The following is a 15,308-nucleotide window of genomic DNA, read 5'->3' on the forward strand; positions in this document are numbered from 1 at the left end:
GAGTCATGTAAATGCTGTGGGTGGAGTCGTGTAAACGCTGTGGGTGGAGTCGTGTAAACGCTGTGGGTGGAGTCATGTAAACGCTGTGGGTGGAGTCATGTAAACGCTGTGGGTGGAGTTGTGTAAACGCTGTGGGTGGAGTCATGTAAACGCTGTGGGTGGGGTCTTGTAAACGCTGTGGGTGGAGTCGTGTGAACGCTGTGGGTGGAGTTGCGTGAACGCTGTGGGTGGAGTCGCGTGAACGCTGTGGGTGGAGTCATGTAAACGCTGTGGGTGGGGTCTTGTAAACGCTGTGGGTGGAGTCGTGTGAACGCTGTGGGTGGAGTTGCGTGAACGCTGTGGGTGGAGTCGCGTGAACGCTGTGGGTGGAGTCGCGTGAACGCTGTGGGTGGAGTCGCGTGAACGCTGTGGGTGGAGTCGCGTGAACGCTGTGGGTGGAGTTGTGTGAACGCTGTGGATAGAGTCATGTAAAGGCTGTGGGTGGAGTCATGTAAACACTGTGGGTGGAGTCGTGTGAACGCTGGGGGTAGAGTCATGTAAACGCTGTGGGTGGAGTTGTGTAAACGCTGTGGGTGGAGTCATGTAAATGCTGTGGGTGGAGTCGTGTAAACGCTGTGGGTGGAGTCGTGTAAACGCTGTGGGTGGAGTCATGTAAACGCTGTGGGTGGAGTTGTGTAAACGCTGTGGGTGGAGTCATGTAAACGCTGTGGGTGGGGTCTTGTAAACGCTGTGGGTGGAGTCGTGTGAACGCTGTGGGTGGAGTTGCGTGAACGCTGTGGGTGGAGTCGCGTGAACGCTGTGGGTGGAGTCGCGTGAACGCTGTGGGTGGAGTTGTGTGAACGCTGTGGATAGAGTCATGTAAAGGCTGTGGGTGGAGTCATGTAAACACTGTGGGTGGAGTCGTGTGAACGCTGGGGGTAGAGTCATGTAAACGCTGTGGGTGGAGTTGTGTAAACGCTGTGGGTGGAGTCGTGTAAATGCTGTGGGTGGAGTCGTGTAAACGCTGTGGGTGGAGTCGTGTAAACGCTGTGGGTGGAGTCATGTAAACGCTGTGGGTGGAGTTGTGTAAACGCTGTGGGTGGAGTCATGTAAACGCTGTGGGTGGGGTCTTGTAAACGCTGTGGGTGGAGTCGTGTGAACGCTGTGGGTGGAGTTGCGTGAACGCTGTGGGTGGAGTCGCGTGAACGCTGTGGGTGGAGTCGCGTGAACGCTGTGGGTGGAGTCGCGTGAACGCTGTGGGTGGAGTTGTGTGAACGCTGTGGATAGAGTCATGTAAAGGCTGTGGGTGGAGTCGTGTAAACACTGTGGGTGGAGTCGTGTGAACGCTGGGGGTAGAGTCATGTAAACGCTGTGGGTGGAGTTGTGTAAACGCTGTGGGTGGAGTCATGTAAATGCTGTGGTTGGAGTCGTGTAAACGCTGTGGGTGGAGTCGTGTAAACGCTGTGGGTGGAGTCGTGTAAACGCTGTGGGTGGAGTCGTGTAAACGCTGTGGGTGGAGTTGTGTAAACGCTGTGGGTGGAGTCATGTAAACGCTGTGGGTGGGGTCTTGTAAACGCTGTGGGTGGAGTCGTGTGAACGCTGTGGGTGGAGTCGCGTGAACGCTGTGGGTGGAGTCGCGTGAACGCTGTGGGTGGAGTCGCGTGAACGCTGTGGGTGGAGTCGCGTGAACGCTGTGGGTGGAGTTGTGTGAACGCTGTGGATAGAGTCATGTAAAGGCTGTGGGTGGAGTCATGTAAACACTGTGGGTGGAGTCGTGTGAACGCTGGGGGTAGAGTCATGTAAACGCTGTGGGTGGAGTTGTGTAAACGCTGTGGGTGGAGTCATGTAAATGCTGTGGGTGGAGTCGTGTAAACGCTGTGGGTGGAGTCGTGTAAACGCTGTGGGTGGAGTCATGTAAACGCTGTGGGTGGAGTTGTGTAAACGCTGTGGGTGGAGTCATGTAAACGCTGTGGGTGGGGTCTTGTGAACGCTGTGGGTGGAGTCGTGTGAACGCTGTGGGTGGAGTTGTGTGAACGCTGTGGGTGGAGTCGCGTGAACGCTGTGGGTGGAGTCGCGTGAACGCTGTGGGTGGAGTTGTGTGAACGCTGTGGATAGAGTCATGTAAAGGCTGTGGGTGGAGTCATGTAAACACTGTGGGTGGAGTCGTGTGAACGCTGGGGGTAGAGTCATGTAAACGCTGTGGGTGGAGTTGTGTAAACGCTGTGGGTGGAGTCATGTAAATGCTGTGGGTGGAGTCGTGTAAACGCTGTGGGTGGAGTCGTGTAAACGCTGTGGGTGGAGTCATGTAAACGCTGTGGGTGGAGTTGTGTAAACGCTGTGGGTGGAGTCATGTAAACGCTGTGGGTGGGGTCTTGTAAACGCTGTGGGTGGAGTCGTGTGAACGCTGTGGGTGGAGTTGCGTGAACGCTGTGGGTGGAGTCGCGTGAACGCTGTGGGTGGAGTCATGTAAACGCTGTGGGTGGGGTCTTGTGAACGCTGTGGGTGGAGTCGTGTGAACGCTGTGGGTGGAGTTGCGTGAACGCTGTGGGTGGAGTCGCGTGAACGCTGTGGGTGGAGTCGCGTGAACGCTGTGGGTGGAGTCGCGTGAACGCTGTGGGTGGAGTCGCGTGAACGCTGTGGGTGGAGTTGTGTGAACGCTGTGGATAGAGTCATGTAAAGGCTGTGGGTGGAGTCATGTAAACACTGTGGGTGGAGTCGTGTGAACGCTGGGGGTAGAGTCATGTAAACGCTGTGGGTGGAGTTGTGTAAACGCTGTGGGTGGAGTCGTGTAAATGCTGTGGGTGGAGTCGTGTAAACGCTGTGGGTGGAGTCGTGTAAACGCTGTGGGTGGAGTCATGTAAACGCTGTGGGTGGAGTTGTGTAAACGCTGTGGGTGGAGTCATGTAAACGCTGTGGGTGGGGTCTTGTAAACGCTGTGGGTGGAGTCGTGTGAACGCTGTGGGTGGAGTTGCGTGAACGCTGTGGGTGGAGTCGCGTGAACGCTGTGGGTGGAGTCGCGTGAACGCTGTGGGTGGAGTTGTGTGAACGCTGTGGATAGAGTCATGTAAAGGCTGTGGGTGGAGTCATGTAAACACTGTGGGTGGAGTCGTGTGAACGCTGGGGGTAGAGTCATGTAAACGCTGTGGGTGGAGTTGTGTAAACGCTGTGGGTGGAGTCATGTAAATGCTGTGGGTGGAGTCGTGTAAACGCTGTGGGTGGAGTCGTGTAAACGCTGTGGGTGGAGTCATGTAAACGCTGTGGGTGGAGTTGTGTAAACGCTGTGGGTGGAGTCATGTAAACGCTGTGGGTGGGGTCTTGTAAACGCTGTGGGTGGAGTCGTGTGAACGCTGTGGGTGGAGTCGCGTGAGTGGGTGGAGTTGTGTAAACACTGCTATACAGTGCATGCAGAAATGTTTCTTATCTGTATTCTGTAATCAAAGTTTCAGTCTGTGTAGAATTAATAAGAGTATCATGAATAATAAGGTGAAATTCATTCAACAGATGTTCAATGTGTGACACACACACACACACACACACACACACACACACACATAATCCTCATTCATGTAATGTTCTCCTGAAATAGCAGCATTAGCTGAAGCTGTAATCTGTAAAAAGCATCAATCAATCAATTTCATCTCACTGATTACAGCCAGGTGTGTGCTTGTGTGTGTGCGCGTACATGTGTGTGTGTGCTTGCGTGTGTCTGTGTGTGTGTCTATATGTGTGTCTGTGTGTGTGTCTATGTGTGTGTCTGTGTGTGTGTCTATGTGTGTGGGTTTCTGTCCGTGTCTGTCTGTGTGCCTGTGTGTGTGATTGCGCGTGTGTGTATGTGTGTGGGTCTGTGTGTGTGTTTGTGCGCGCGCTTGCCTGTGTGTGTGTTCAGAACGAGAGGGTTTCATAAAGAGACATAATTATGCTAATTACAGTGACGTGAGTGGCTGCTGCAAATGGAGGGCACTGTGAGTATATCACACAAATCTTTCTGTGTGTCAGGCCATCAGCTGTATTGAGAGATCTATTTTAATAGTTGCTATGGAAACAGAGTGGCCAAGAGAAGTGCAAACTCAGATCTCTGAACTATGTGTCACTCTCTGCATGGTAAATGCTTTTCACTCTTCTGTTGTGTTTCACTCTTCTACTTTATTCTCTTCCCTCCATATGTCATTTAATCTGCCTCCCTAAAGAACCTCCTCTTGTGTTTGTCCTCCCGAAGAGCCTCCTCTCGTGTTTGTCCGCCTGATGAACCTCCTCTCTTATTGGTCTTCCTGAAGAGCCTCCTCTCGTGTTTGTCCTCCTGATAAACCTCCTCTCGTGTTTGTCCTCCTGATGAACCTCCTCTTGTGTTTGTCCTCCTAAAGAGCCTCCTCTCATGTTTGTCTTCTGATTAACCTCCTCTCGTGTTTGTCCTCCCAATGAACCTCCTCTCGTGTTTGTCCTCCTGATGAACCTCCTCTCGTGTTTGTCCTCCCGATGAACCTCCTCTCGTGTTTGTCCTCCCGATGAACCTCCTCTCGTGTTTGTCCTCCCGATGAACCTCCTCTTGTGTTTTTCCTCCCGATGCACCTCCTCTCGTGTTTGTCCTCCCGATGCACCTCCTCTCGTGTTTGTCCTCCTTAAGAACGTCCTCTCGTGTTTGTCCTCCTGATGCGCCTCCTCTCGTGTTTGTCCTCCCGAAGAACCTCCTTGTTTTAAAGAACCTGCTCTGCAAATCATCCTCATCCTTCACATTTTTCAATGAAAGAGCCTTGTCCACCTAACCCTGCCCTCCTACTGACCTCCTCCAGTTGTTTTTCAGTATGACAGAAACACAGCCAACCACAGATTGTCAACAACAGAAGCTTTTCCAATGAGAGATGTTTGAGAGATCATAGGCACAGAGTTCTGACAGATCATTTCTGACTATGTGTCAATTTGAAAACATGTTAAAACAAATAATTGTGTGCACATCCCACCTTCTGGCAGGTGCAGCACAAAATAAACTATTAAAGTAAAAAAAAATTAATGTCCGCAACACTGCTTTTAACTCCCTTTATATTTTAACCTTATATTTTAATAAAGAAGCAACGTTTCGACCCTACTGGGTCTTCTTCAGGCTTGAATGTCGTGTCACTCTCTGCATGGTAAATGCTTTTCACTCTTCTGTTGTGTTTCACTCTTCTACTTTATTCTCTTCCCTCCATATGTCATTTAATCTGCCTCCCTAAAGAACCTCCTCTTGTGTTTGTCCTCCCGAAGAGCCTCCTCTCGTGTTTGTCCTCCTGATAAACCTCCTCTCGTGTTTGTCCTTCAGATGAACCTCCTCTCGTGTTTGTCCTCCTGATGAACCTCCTCTCGTGTTTGTCCTCCTGATTAACCTCCTCTTGTGTTTGTCCTCCTAAAGAGCCTCCTCTCATGTTTGTCTTCTGATTAACCTCCTCTCGTGTTTGTCCTCCCAATGAACCTCCTCTCGTGTTTGTCCTCCTGATGAACCTCCTCTCGTGTTTGTCCTCCCGATGAACCTCCTCTCGTGTTTGTCCTCCCGATGAACCTCCTCTCGTGTTTGTCCTCCCGATGAACCTCCTCTCGTGTTTTTCCTCCCGATGCACCTCCTCTCGTGTTTGTCCTCCCGATGCACCTCCTCTCGTGTTTGTCCTCCTTAAGAACGTCCTCTCGTGTTTGTCCTCCTGATGCGCCTCCTCTCGTGTTTGTCCTCCCGAAGAACCTCCTTGTTTTAAAGAACCTGCTCTGCAAATCATCCTCATCCTTCACATTTTTCAATGAAAGAGCCTTGTCCACCTAACCCTGCCCTCCTACTGACCTCCTCCAGTTGTTTTTCAGTATGACAGAAACACAGCCAACCACAGATTGTCAACAACAGAAGCTTTTCCAATGAGAGATGTTTGAGAGATCATAGGCACAGAGTTCTGACAGATCATTTCTGACTATGTGTCAATTTGAAAACATGTTAAAACAAATAATTGTGTGCACATCCCACCTTCTGGCAGGTGCAGCACAAAATAAACTATTAAAGTAAAAAAAAATTAATGTCCGCAACACTGCTTTTAACTCCCTTTATATTTTAACCTTATATTTTAATAAAGAAGCAACGTTTCGACCCTACTGGGTCTTCTTCAGGCTTGAATGTCATGTTACGTATTAACACAAAAGAGAACTCAAACGCAGACACGAATAAAATAATAAACTGAAGGTTTATTACACAAACACAAAAACCCACGTGGGGGTAAAACAGGTAATGAACACAGGTGAAGAAACACGGAACTGAGAAACAAACACGGGATACAAAATAACAAGAGACTCTGAAAATGATTCAGGTAATCCGGAAGACGGGAACAACACACACTGAATCAGGACGAACGAACGAGCACACGACAGAGAACGAGAGGGCATTATAAAGACACAACACCAATGGGGAACAGGTGAACATAATTAATTACGCAAGACACGAGTACATAAGGGAGTAGGGTGAAAGTGACAAGACACTGGGAACACGTGCCACAAATACATGATGTGAAAACACGTGTCCCCACACAAAGCACAATGCTGCCATGATCTTGCCCTCTGAAATCGGACCTGAATCTTACCCAAAGGTCTGGCAAGACCATGACAGCGATAAGACAGTGGGAACAGGTGGAAGCCACATACACAATATGACTCCACGTGTCCCCACACAGAACATAGTACTGTCATGGTCTTGCCAAATGCACTCAGACCTTAATCTGGTACAAAAGGTCTGGCAAGCCCATGACATTGAATGCTTTGGAAACAATGCTGTTATATGTATATAAGTGTATATATTATTATGTGTATAAGTGAATGTCCTCAGATTTTTAAACATATTGAATGTGTACTAATCCTGAACCAGGACTGACTCTCTATTTTGTCAGGGGAGAGTTTATCTCATCCATAATAAACAGCAATATCGTGCTTCAAGACCCATCAAATATTGATTTCCTTGTGAGCGTGTGAACCCGTTTGCTTTTGCACTACTAATGTGTGTCACAAATACCAGTTTAACCAATTGTTGTCTGTGGGGTGTGATGGTGTAGCCATTAAAGATCTAGATTTTTTTTTCAGAAAAGATAAAGGTTCTATATGGTTTTTAAGCTTTAGAAGTCAGTGGTGTTAATTATTTTATAAGTAAAGAATAACTGACGACTGGGCGTTGAATTTTTCAAAAAAAAAAGAACAGAAAATTCACACCCAAGATGGGATTGCAGCACGATGCAAAGTGGAGCATTACACTGCGAGTGTGCATTATTTTCAAACAATTCAAAGGACTAGAATCAGTTATTCCTTTTATACCACGTTTACCACAGACATTGCTTGGGTGGTTATTTTAAGACATTTGACAGGTCAGGTGTGTGTTTTACAGAAAATAATCAACCCTTGTGAAAAAATTCAATCAATTAGAATAAAGCATTCAACAGTCTAATGTCTAAGACAATATAATTCAGTAAAATGTAAGTTGGATGATAATGGTCTTGAGGTTAGTAGAAGTAGTAGTATAGTAGTATATATTTATTGTCCCCTTAGGGAAATTCTTTTTCACATTTCCATAACAAACGTTTTTTTGTCACATAAAACATACATAATGGTCTACTACACAAAGAGCATCATGTGCTGGTGAAAGGCCTCTGATGGGCATCCACAAACGATAAAAGAGAACAGTGAAAGACAGGAAAGAACAGTTTTATCATGTCATAGTGCCAATAGTAGTAAACTATCTAAAATAATATATTGTAATGTTGTCATTTCTGTCTTTTGCAGGTTTCTGTCTTTCTCTTTTGCATCATGTCTCTTTGTGCTTACCGTGGCTTAGCACCACCCTCTCAGGAAAAGCGGGTGTGGTTTTATCTAATGGCCCCACCCTCGCGCCACTTGCCCAGCCCCTCGTTGTACCAGCTCTTCCTCGTGTGCCTATTGCTGCTGCCGCTGGCCTGCCAGTCACGACGGGACCGAGGAGGTGGGGGCGGGGCTCATTACATCCCCTCGTCCGTAGCGCAGTATCCGCCGCTACCGAAGCTGCTGCAGGGCCTGAGCATCGCCGTGGTGTTGGTGGGCAACTCCAGCGAGGTGGCGCTCGCCGGGACCCGTGACAAAGATGATTTTACTCACATGCCCCTGGCGCCCAACGTGGAGATGCTCACTATGAATGAGACAGACCCGAAAAGCATCATCAAGAGCATTTGCGATTTGATGACCGAGCACTGGCTGCAGGGCGTCGTGTTTGGAGACGACACCGACCAGGAGGCCATAGCGCAGATCCTGGACTTCATTTCTGCACAAACGCACATCCCGATATTGGGCATAAAGGGAGGGTCCTCCATGATCATGGCTGCTAAGGTGAGGCTATTACTGATCTTTGTTTGCTTTTCAGGGAGCTTAATGGGAGAGCAGATTGTGGCTCTCTGAAAGGGCATGATGGGAAAGTGTGTGGGGTTTGAGTGTGTTCGGCAATCAGAGAGGATGATGAGCTGTGGAAAAGGCAGACACTGAGCGAAAATCATCTAGTCCTCATCGGAAATGCAGTGAGTCAGAGATGCGCCCACGCTCTGAGGGCATGCGGTTTAAACGGCTGTGAAATCACTCAAGTGTTTGTCTCGCTCTTCGCAAACTTGCCACTGTGGAGCTGAAAACCGCTGCTCAGCCCACGCCGAGATGTCCAGAGGCAAACCGCACACATAACCTTTACAATGTCAGATGAAGTTTTAGTGGTCTTCGGTTTACAGAAGGAAACGACTCACTGTATTCACTTCCCTGCTGAAAGGCCAACTGAGGTCAGCAGACATTTTTAGGCCAGCATAACTGGTTGACCACAGAAGTCTAACTGGTTAAGTACCAAGGCAGAATCCTAACCTTGCAACTGTTGGCTAGTGTTTTGACAATAGAAATGTTGGATGGATGTTGTGTGTGTTGGTTCAGTCAGAGTCATCTGAAGCTGTGTTTTAGGTGAGGTGTGGTGATTAAAGACCTCAGGGGACCTTCAGGAGACACTGTTGAGCAGACAGCGTTTCAAGGGGTCAGGGGAGGATGATTGCTGTTCTGCTGTCAGGTCAACATGGATTCACTTAGACCAGATAGTCATGAGTCCAGACTTTTTACACATCTGGAAGTGTGGAAGTGACAACCATCAGTCTGTGACATTCAGCTCTGAGAGAGAGAGAGAGAGAGAGAGAGACAGAGAGACTCACCTGTTTCTGCCTCTTTCCCTGCCTGCCTCTCTGTTTCTGGCCTGGTTTAGATAAAGTGACAGTCTATCATGTGTGGCCCCTTTAAAATATCAAAGAACTAGGACACATATTTAGGGCTTCTTCTCTGTCTCTCTTTCACAAATCATTTGCATATAAAAAGAAAGTATTGCAACATACTGATTTTTTCATAGCGGGGTAATGTTATTATAGCGGGGTAATGTTATTATAGTGGGGTAATGTTATTATAGCGGGGTAATGTTATTATAGCGAGGTAATGTTATTATAGTGAGGTAATGTTATTATAGCGAGGTAATGTTATTATAGTGAGGTAATGTTATTATAGTGGGGTAATGTTATTACAGCGGGGTAATGTTATTATAGCGAGGTAATGTTATTATAGCGAGGTAATATTATTATAGTGGGGTAATGTTATTATAGTGGGGTAATGTTATTGTAGTGAGGTAATGTTTTTATAGTGAGGTAATGTTATTATAGCGAGGTAATGTTATTATAGTGAGGTAATGTTATTATAGCGAGGTAATGTTATTATAGTGAGGTAATGTTATTATAGTGGGGTAATGTTATTACAGCGGGGTAATGTTATTATAGCGAGGTAATGTTATTATAGCGAGGTAATATTATTATAGTGGGGTAATGTTATTATAGTGGGGTAATGTTATTGTAGTGAGGTAATGTTTTTATAGTGAGGTAATGTTATTATAGCGGGGTAATGTTATTATAGCGAGGTAATGTTATTACAGCGGGGTAATGTTATTATAGCGAGGTAATGTTATTATAGTGAGGTAATGTTATTATAGCGGGGTAATGTTATTATAGTGAGGTAATGTTATTATAGTGAGGTAATGTAATTATTGCGAGGTTATGTTATTATAGTGGGGTAATGTTATTATAGCGAGGTAACGTAATTATAGCGAGGTAATGTTATTATAGCGGGGTAATGTTATTATAGCGGGGTAATGTTATTATAGTGGGGCAATGTTATTATAGCGAGGTAATGTTATTATAGTGGGGTAATGTTATTGTAGTGAGGTAATGTTATTATAGCGAGGTAATGTTATTATAGTGGGGTAATGTTATTATAGTGAGGTAATGTTATTATAGTGAGGTAATGTTATTATGGCGAGGTAATGTTATTATAGCGGGGTAATGTTATTATAGCGAAGTAATGTTATTATAGCGAGGTAATGTTATTATAGTGGGGTAATGTTATTTTAGTGGGGTAATGTCATGATATTGGGGTAATGTTATTATAGTGAGGTAATGTTATTATAGTGAGGTAATGTTATTATAGTGAGGTAATGTTGTTATAGTGGGGTAATTTTATTGTAGTGAGGTAATGTTATTATAGCGAGGTAATGTTATTATAGTGGGGTAATGTTTTTATAGTGAGGTAATGTTATTATAGCGGGGTAATGTTATTATAGCGAGGTAATGTTATTACAGCGGGGTAATGTTATTATAGCGAGGTAATGTTATTATGGCGAGGTAATGTAATTATTGCGAGGTTATGTTATTATAGTGGGGTAATGTTATTATAGCGAGGTAATGTAATTATAGCGAGGTAATGTTATTATAGTGAGGTAATGTTATTATAGCGGGGTAATGTTATTATAGCGGGGTAATGTTATTATAGTGGGGTAATGTTATTATAGCGGGGTAATGTTATTATAGTGGGGTAATGTTATTGTAGTGAGGTAATGTTATTATAGCGAGGTAATGTTATAATAGTGGGGTAATGTTATTATAGCGAGGTAATGTTATTACAGCGGGGTAATGTTATTATAGCGAGGTAATGTTATTATAGTGAGGTAATGTTATTATAGTGAGGTAATGTAATTATAGAGAGGTAATGTTATTATAGTGAGGTAATGTTATTATAGTGAGTTAATGTTATTATAGTGAGGTAATGTTATTATAGTGAGGTAATGTAATTATTGCGAGGTTATGTTATTATAGTGGGGTAATGTTATTATAGCGAGGTAATGTTATTATAGTGAGGTAATGTAATTATTGCGAGGTTATGTTATTATAGTGGGGTAATGTTATTATAGCGAGGTAATGTTATTATAGCGAGGTAATGTTATTATAGTGAGGTAATGTAATTATTGCGAGGTTATGTTATTATAGTGGGGTAATGTTATTATAGCGAGGTAATGTAATTATAGCGAGGTAATGTTATTATAGCGGTGTAATGTTATTATAGCGGGGTAATGTTATTATAGTGGGGTAATGTTATTATAGCGGGGTAATGTTATTATAGTGGGGTAATGTTATTGTAGTGAGGTAATGTTATTATAGCGAGGTAATGTTATTATAGTGGGGTAATGTTATTATAGCGAGGTAATGTTATTACAGCGGGGTAATGTTATTATAGCGAGGTAATGTTATTATAGTGAGGTAATGTTATTATAGTGAGGTAATGTAATTATAGAGAGGTAATGTTATTATAGTGAGGTAATGTTATTATAGTGAGGTAATGTAATTATAGAGAGGTAATGTTATTATAGTGAGGTAATGTTATTATAGCGGGGTAATGTTATTATAGCGGGGTAATGTTATTATAGTGGGGTAATGTTATTATAGCGGGGTAATGTTATTATAGTGGGGTAATGTTATTGTAGTGAGGTAATGTTATTATAACGAGGTAATGTTATTATAGTGGGGTAATGTTATTATAGCGAGGTAATGTTATTACAGCGGGGTAATGTTATTATAGCGAGGTAATGTTATTATAGTGAGGTAATGTTATTATAGTGAGGTAATGTTATTATAGCGGGGTAATGTTATTATAGCGAGGTAATGTTATTATAGTGAGGTAATGTAATTATTGCGAGGTTATGTTATTATAGTGGGGTAATGTTATTATAGCGAGGTAATGTAATTATAGCGAGGTAATGTTATTATAGTGAGGTAATGTTATTATAGCGGGGTAATGTTATTATAGCGGGGTAATGTTATTATAGTGGGGTAATGTTATTATAGCGAGGTGATGTAATTATTGCGAGGTTATGTTATTATAGTGGGGTAATGTTATTATAGTGAGGTAATGTAATTATAGCGAGGTAATGTTATTATAGTGAGGTAATGTTATTATAGCGGGGTAATGTTATTATAGCGGGGTAATGTTATTATAGTGGGGTAATGTTATTATAGCGAGGTAATGTTATTATAGTGGGGTAATGTTATTGTAGTGAGGTAATGTTATTATAGCGAGGTAATGTTATTATAGTGGGGTAATGTTATTATAGTGAGGTAATGTTATTATAGTGAGGTAATGTTATTATGGCGAGGTAATGTTATTATAGCGGGGTAATGTTATTATAGCGAGGTAATGTTATTATAGCGAGGTAATGTTATTATAGTGGGGTAATGTTATTTTAGTGGGGTAATGTCATGATATTGGGGTAATGTTATTATAGTGAGGTAATGTTATTATAGTGAGGTAATGTTATTATAGTGAGGTAATGTTGTTATAGTGGGGTAATTTTATTGTAGTGAGGTAATGTTATTATAGCGAGGTAATGTTATTATAGTGGGGTAATGTTTTTATAGTGAGGTAATGTTATTATAGCGGGGTAATGTTATTATAGCGAGGTAATGTTATTATAGTGAGGTAATGTAATTATTGCGAGGTTATGTTATTATAGTGGGGTAATGTTATTATAGCAAGGTAATGTAATTATAGCGAGGTAATGTTATTATAGTGAGGTAATGTTATTATAGCGAGGTAATGTTATTATAGTGAGGTAATGTTATTATAGTGAGGTAATGTTATTATGGCGAGGTAATGTTATTATAGCGGGGTAATGTTATTATAGCGAGGTAATGTTATTTTAGTGGGGTAATGTTATTTTAGTGGGGTAATGTCATGATATTGGGGTAATGTTATTATAGTGAGGTAATGTTATTATAGTGAGGTAATGTTATTATAGTGAGGTAATGTTGTTATAGTGGGGTAATTTTATTGTAGTGAGGTAATGTTATTATAGTGAGGTAATGTTATTATAGCGGGGTAATGTTATTATAGCGAGGTAATGTTATTATAGTGGGGTAATGTTATTATAGTGGGGTAATGTTATTATAGTGAGGTAATGTTATTATAGTGAGGTAATGTTATTATAGTGAGGTAATGTTATTGTAGCGGGGTAATGTTATTATAGTGAGGTAATGTTATTATAGTGAGGTATTGTTATTATAGTGAGGTAATCATATTATAGTGAGGTAATGTTATTATAGTGAGGTAATGTTATTATAGTGAGGTAATGTTATTATAGCGGGGTAATGTTATTATAGCGGGGTAATGTTATTATAGTGAGGTAATGTTATTATAGTGGGGTAATGTTATTATAGTGAGGTAATGTTATTATAGTGAGGTAATGTAATTATAGAGAGGTAATGTTATTATAGTGGGGTAATGTTATTATAGTGAGGTAATGTTATTATAGCGAGGTAATGTTATTATAGTGAGGTAATGTTATTATAGTGAGGTAATGTTATTATGGCGAGGTAATGTTATTATAGCGGGGTAATGTTATTATAGTGAGGTAATGTTATTATAGTGAGGTAATGTTATTATGGCGAGGTAATGTTATTATAGCGGGGTAATGTTATTATAGCGAGGTAATGTTATTATAGCGAGGTAATGTTATTATAGTGGGGTAATGTTATTATAGTGAGGTAATGTTATTATAGTGAGGTAATGTAATTATAGAGAGGTAATGTTATTATAGTGGGGTAATGTTATTATAGTGAGGTAATGTTATTATGGCGAGGTAATGTTATTATAGCGAGGTAATGTTATTATAGTGAGGTAATGTTATTATGGCGAGGTAATGTTATTATAGTGGGGTAATGTTATTATAGTGGGGTAATGTTATTATAGTGAGGTAATGTAATTATAGAGAGGTAATGTTATTATAGTGGGGTAATGTTATTATAGTGAGGTAATGTTATTATGGCGAGGTAATGTTATTATAGCGAGGTAATGTTATTATAGCGGGGTAATGTTATTATAGCGAGGTAATGTTATTATAGCGAGGTAATGTTATTATAGTGAGGTAATGTTATTATAGTGAGGTAATGTAATTATAGAGAGGTAATGTTATTATAGTGGGGTAATGTTATTATAGTGAGGTAATGTTATTATGGCGAGGTAATGTTATTATAGCGAGGTAATGTTATTATAGCGGGGTAATGTTATTATAGCGAGGTAATGTTATTATAGCGAGGTAATGTTATTATAGTGGGGTAATGTTATTATAGTGAGGTAATGTTATTATAGTGAGGTAATGTAATTATAGAGAGGTAATGTTATTATAGTGGGGTAATGTTATTATAGTGAGGTAATGTTATTATAGCGAGGTAATGTTATTATAGTGAGGTAATGTTATTATAGTGAGGTAATGTTATTATGGCGAGGTAATGTTATTATAGCGGGGTAATGTTATTATAGTGAGGTAATGTTATTATAGTGAGGTAATGTAATTATAGAGAGGTAATGTTATTATAGTGGGGTAATGTTATTATAGTGAGGTAATGTTATTATGGCGAGGTAATGTTATTATAGCGAGGTAATGTTATTATAGCGGGGTAATGTTATTATAGCGAGGTAATGTTATTATAGCGAGGTAATGTTATTATAGTGGGGTAATGTTATTATAGTGAGGTAATGTTATTATAGTGAGGTAATGTAATTATAGAGAGGTAATGTTATTATAGTGGGGTAATGTTATTATAGTGAGGTAATGTTATTATAGCGAGGTAATGTTATTATAGTGAGGTAATGTTATTATAGTGAGGTAATGTTATTATGGCGAGGTAATGTTATTATAGCGGGGTAATGTTATTATAGCGAGCTAATGTTATTATAGCGAGGTAATGTTATTATAGTGGGGTAATGTTATTTTAGTGGGGTAATGTCATGATATTGGGGTAATGTTATTATAGTGAGGTAATGTTATTATAGTGAGGTAATGTTGTTATAGTGGGGTAATTTTATTGTAGTGAGGTAATGTTATTATAGTGAGGTAATGTTATTATAGCGGGGTAATGTTATTATAGCGAGGTAATGTTATTATAGTGGGGTAATGTTATTATAGTGGGGTAATGTTATTA

The 15,308-nt window shown here is 41.6% G+C and overlaps 1 protein-coding gene across 4 annotated transcripts in view; it reads left to right on the top strand.

Moving 5' to 3' along the window:
• The window catches only part of grin2ba (glutamate receptor, ionotropic, N-methyl D-aspartate 2B, genome duplicate a), a 58,287-nt gene that overhangs the window by 19,414 nt on the left and 23,565 nt on the right, over positions 1–15,308 (top strand). For all 4 annotated transcript variants that reach the window (XM_065278488.1, XM_065278489.1, XM_065278490.1 and 1 more), the window contains one exon: positions 7,750–8,325. In XM_065278488.1, coding sequence (XP_065134560.1) covers positions 7,774–8,325 — 552 coding nt within the window. In that variant the 5' untranslated portion in view covers positions 7,750–7,773. The remainder of the gene's footprint in view (positions 1–7,749; positions 8,326–15,308) is intronic.

The sequence above is a fragment of the Paramisgurnus dabryanus genome, chromosome 3, assembly GCF_030506205.2.
Source record: "Paramisgurnus dabryanus chromosome 3, PD_genome_1.1, whole genome shotgun sequence".
Taxonomy (NCBI): domain Eukaryota; kingdom Metazoa; phylum Chordata; class Actinopteri; order Cypriniformes; family Cobitidae; genus Paramisgurnus; species Paramisgurnus dabryanus.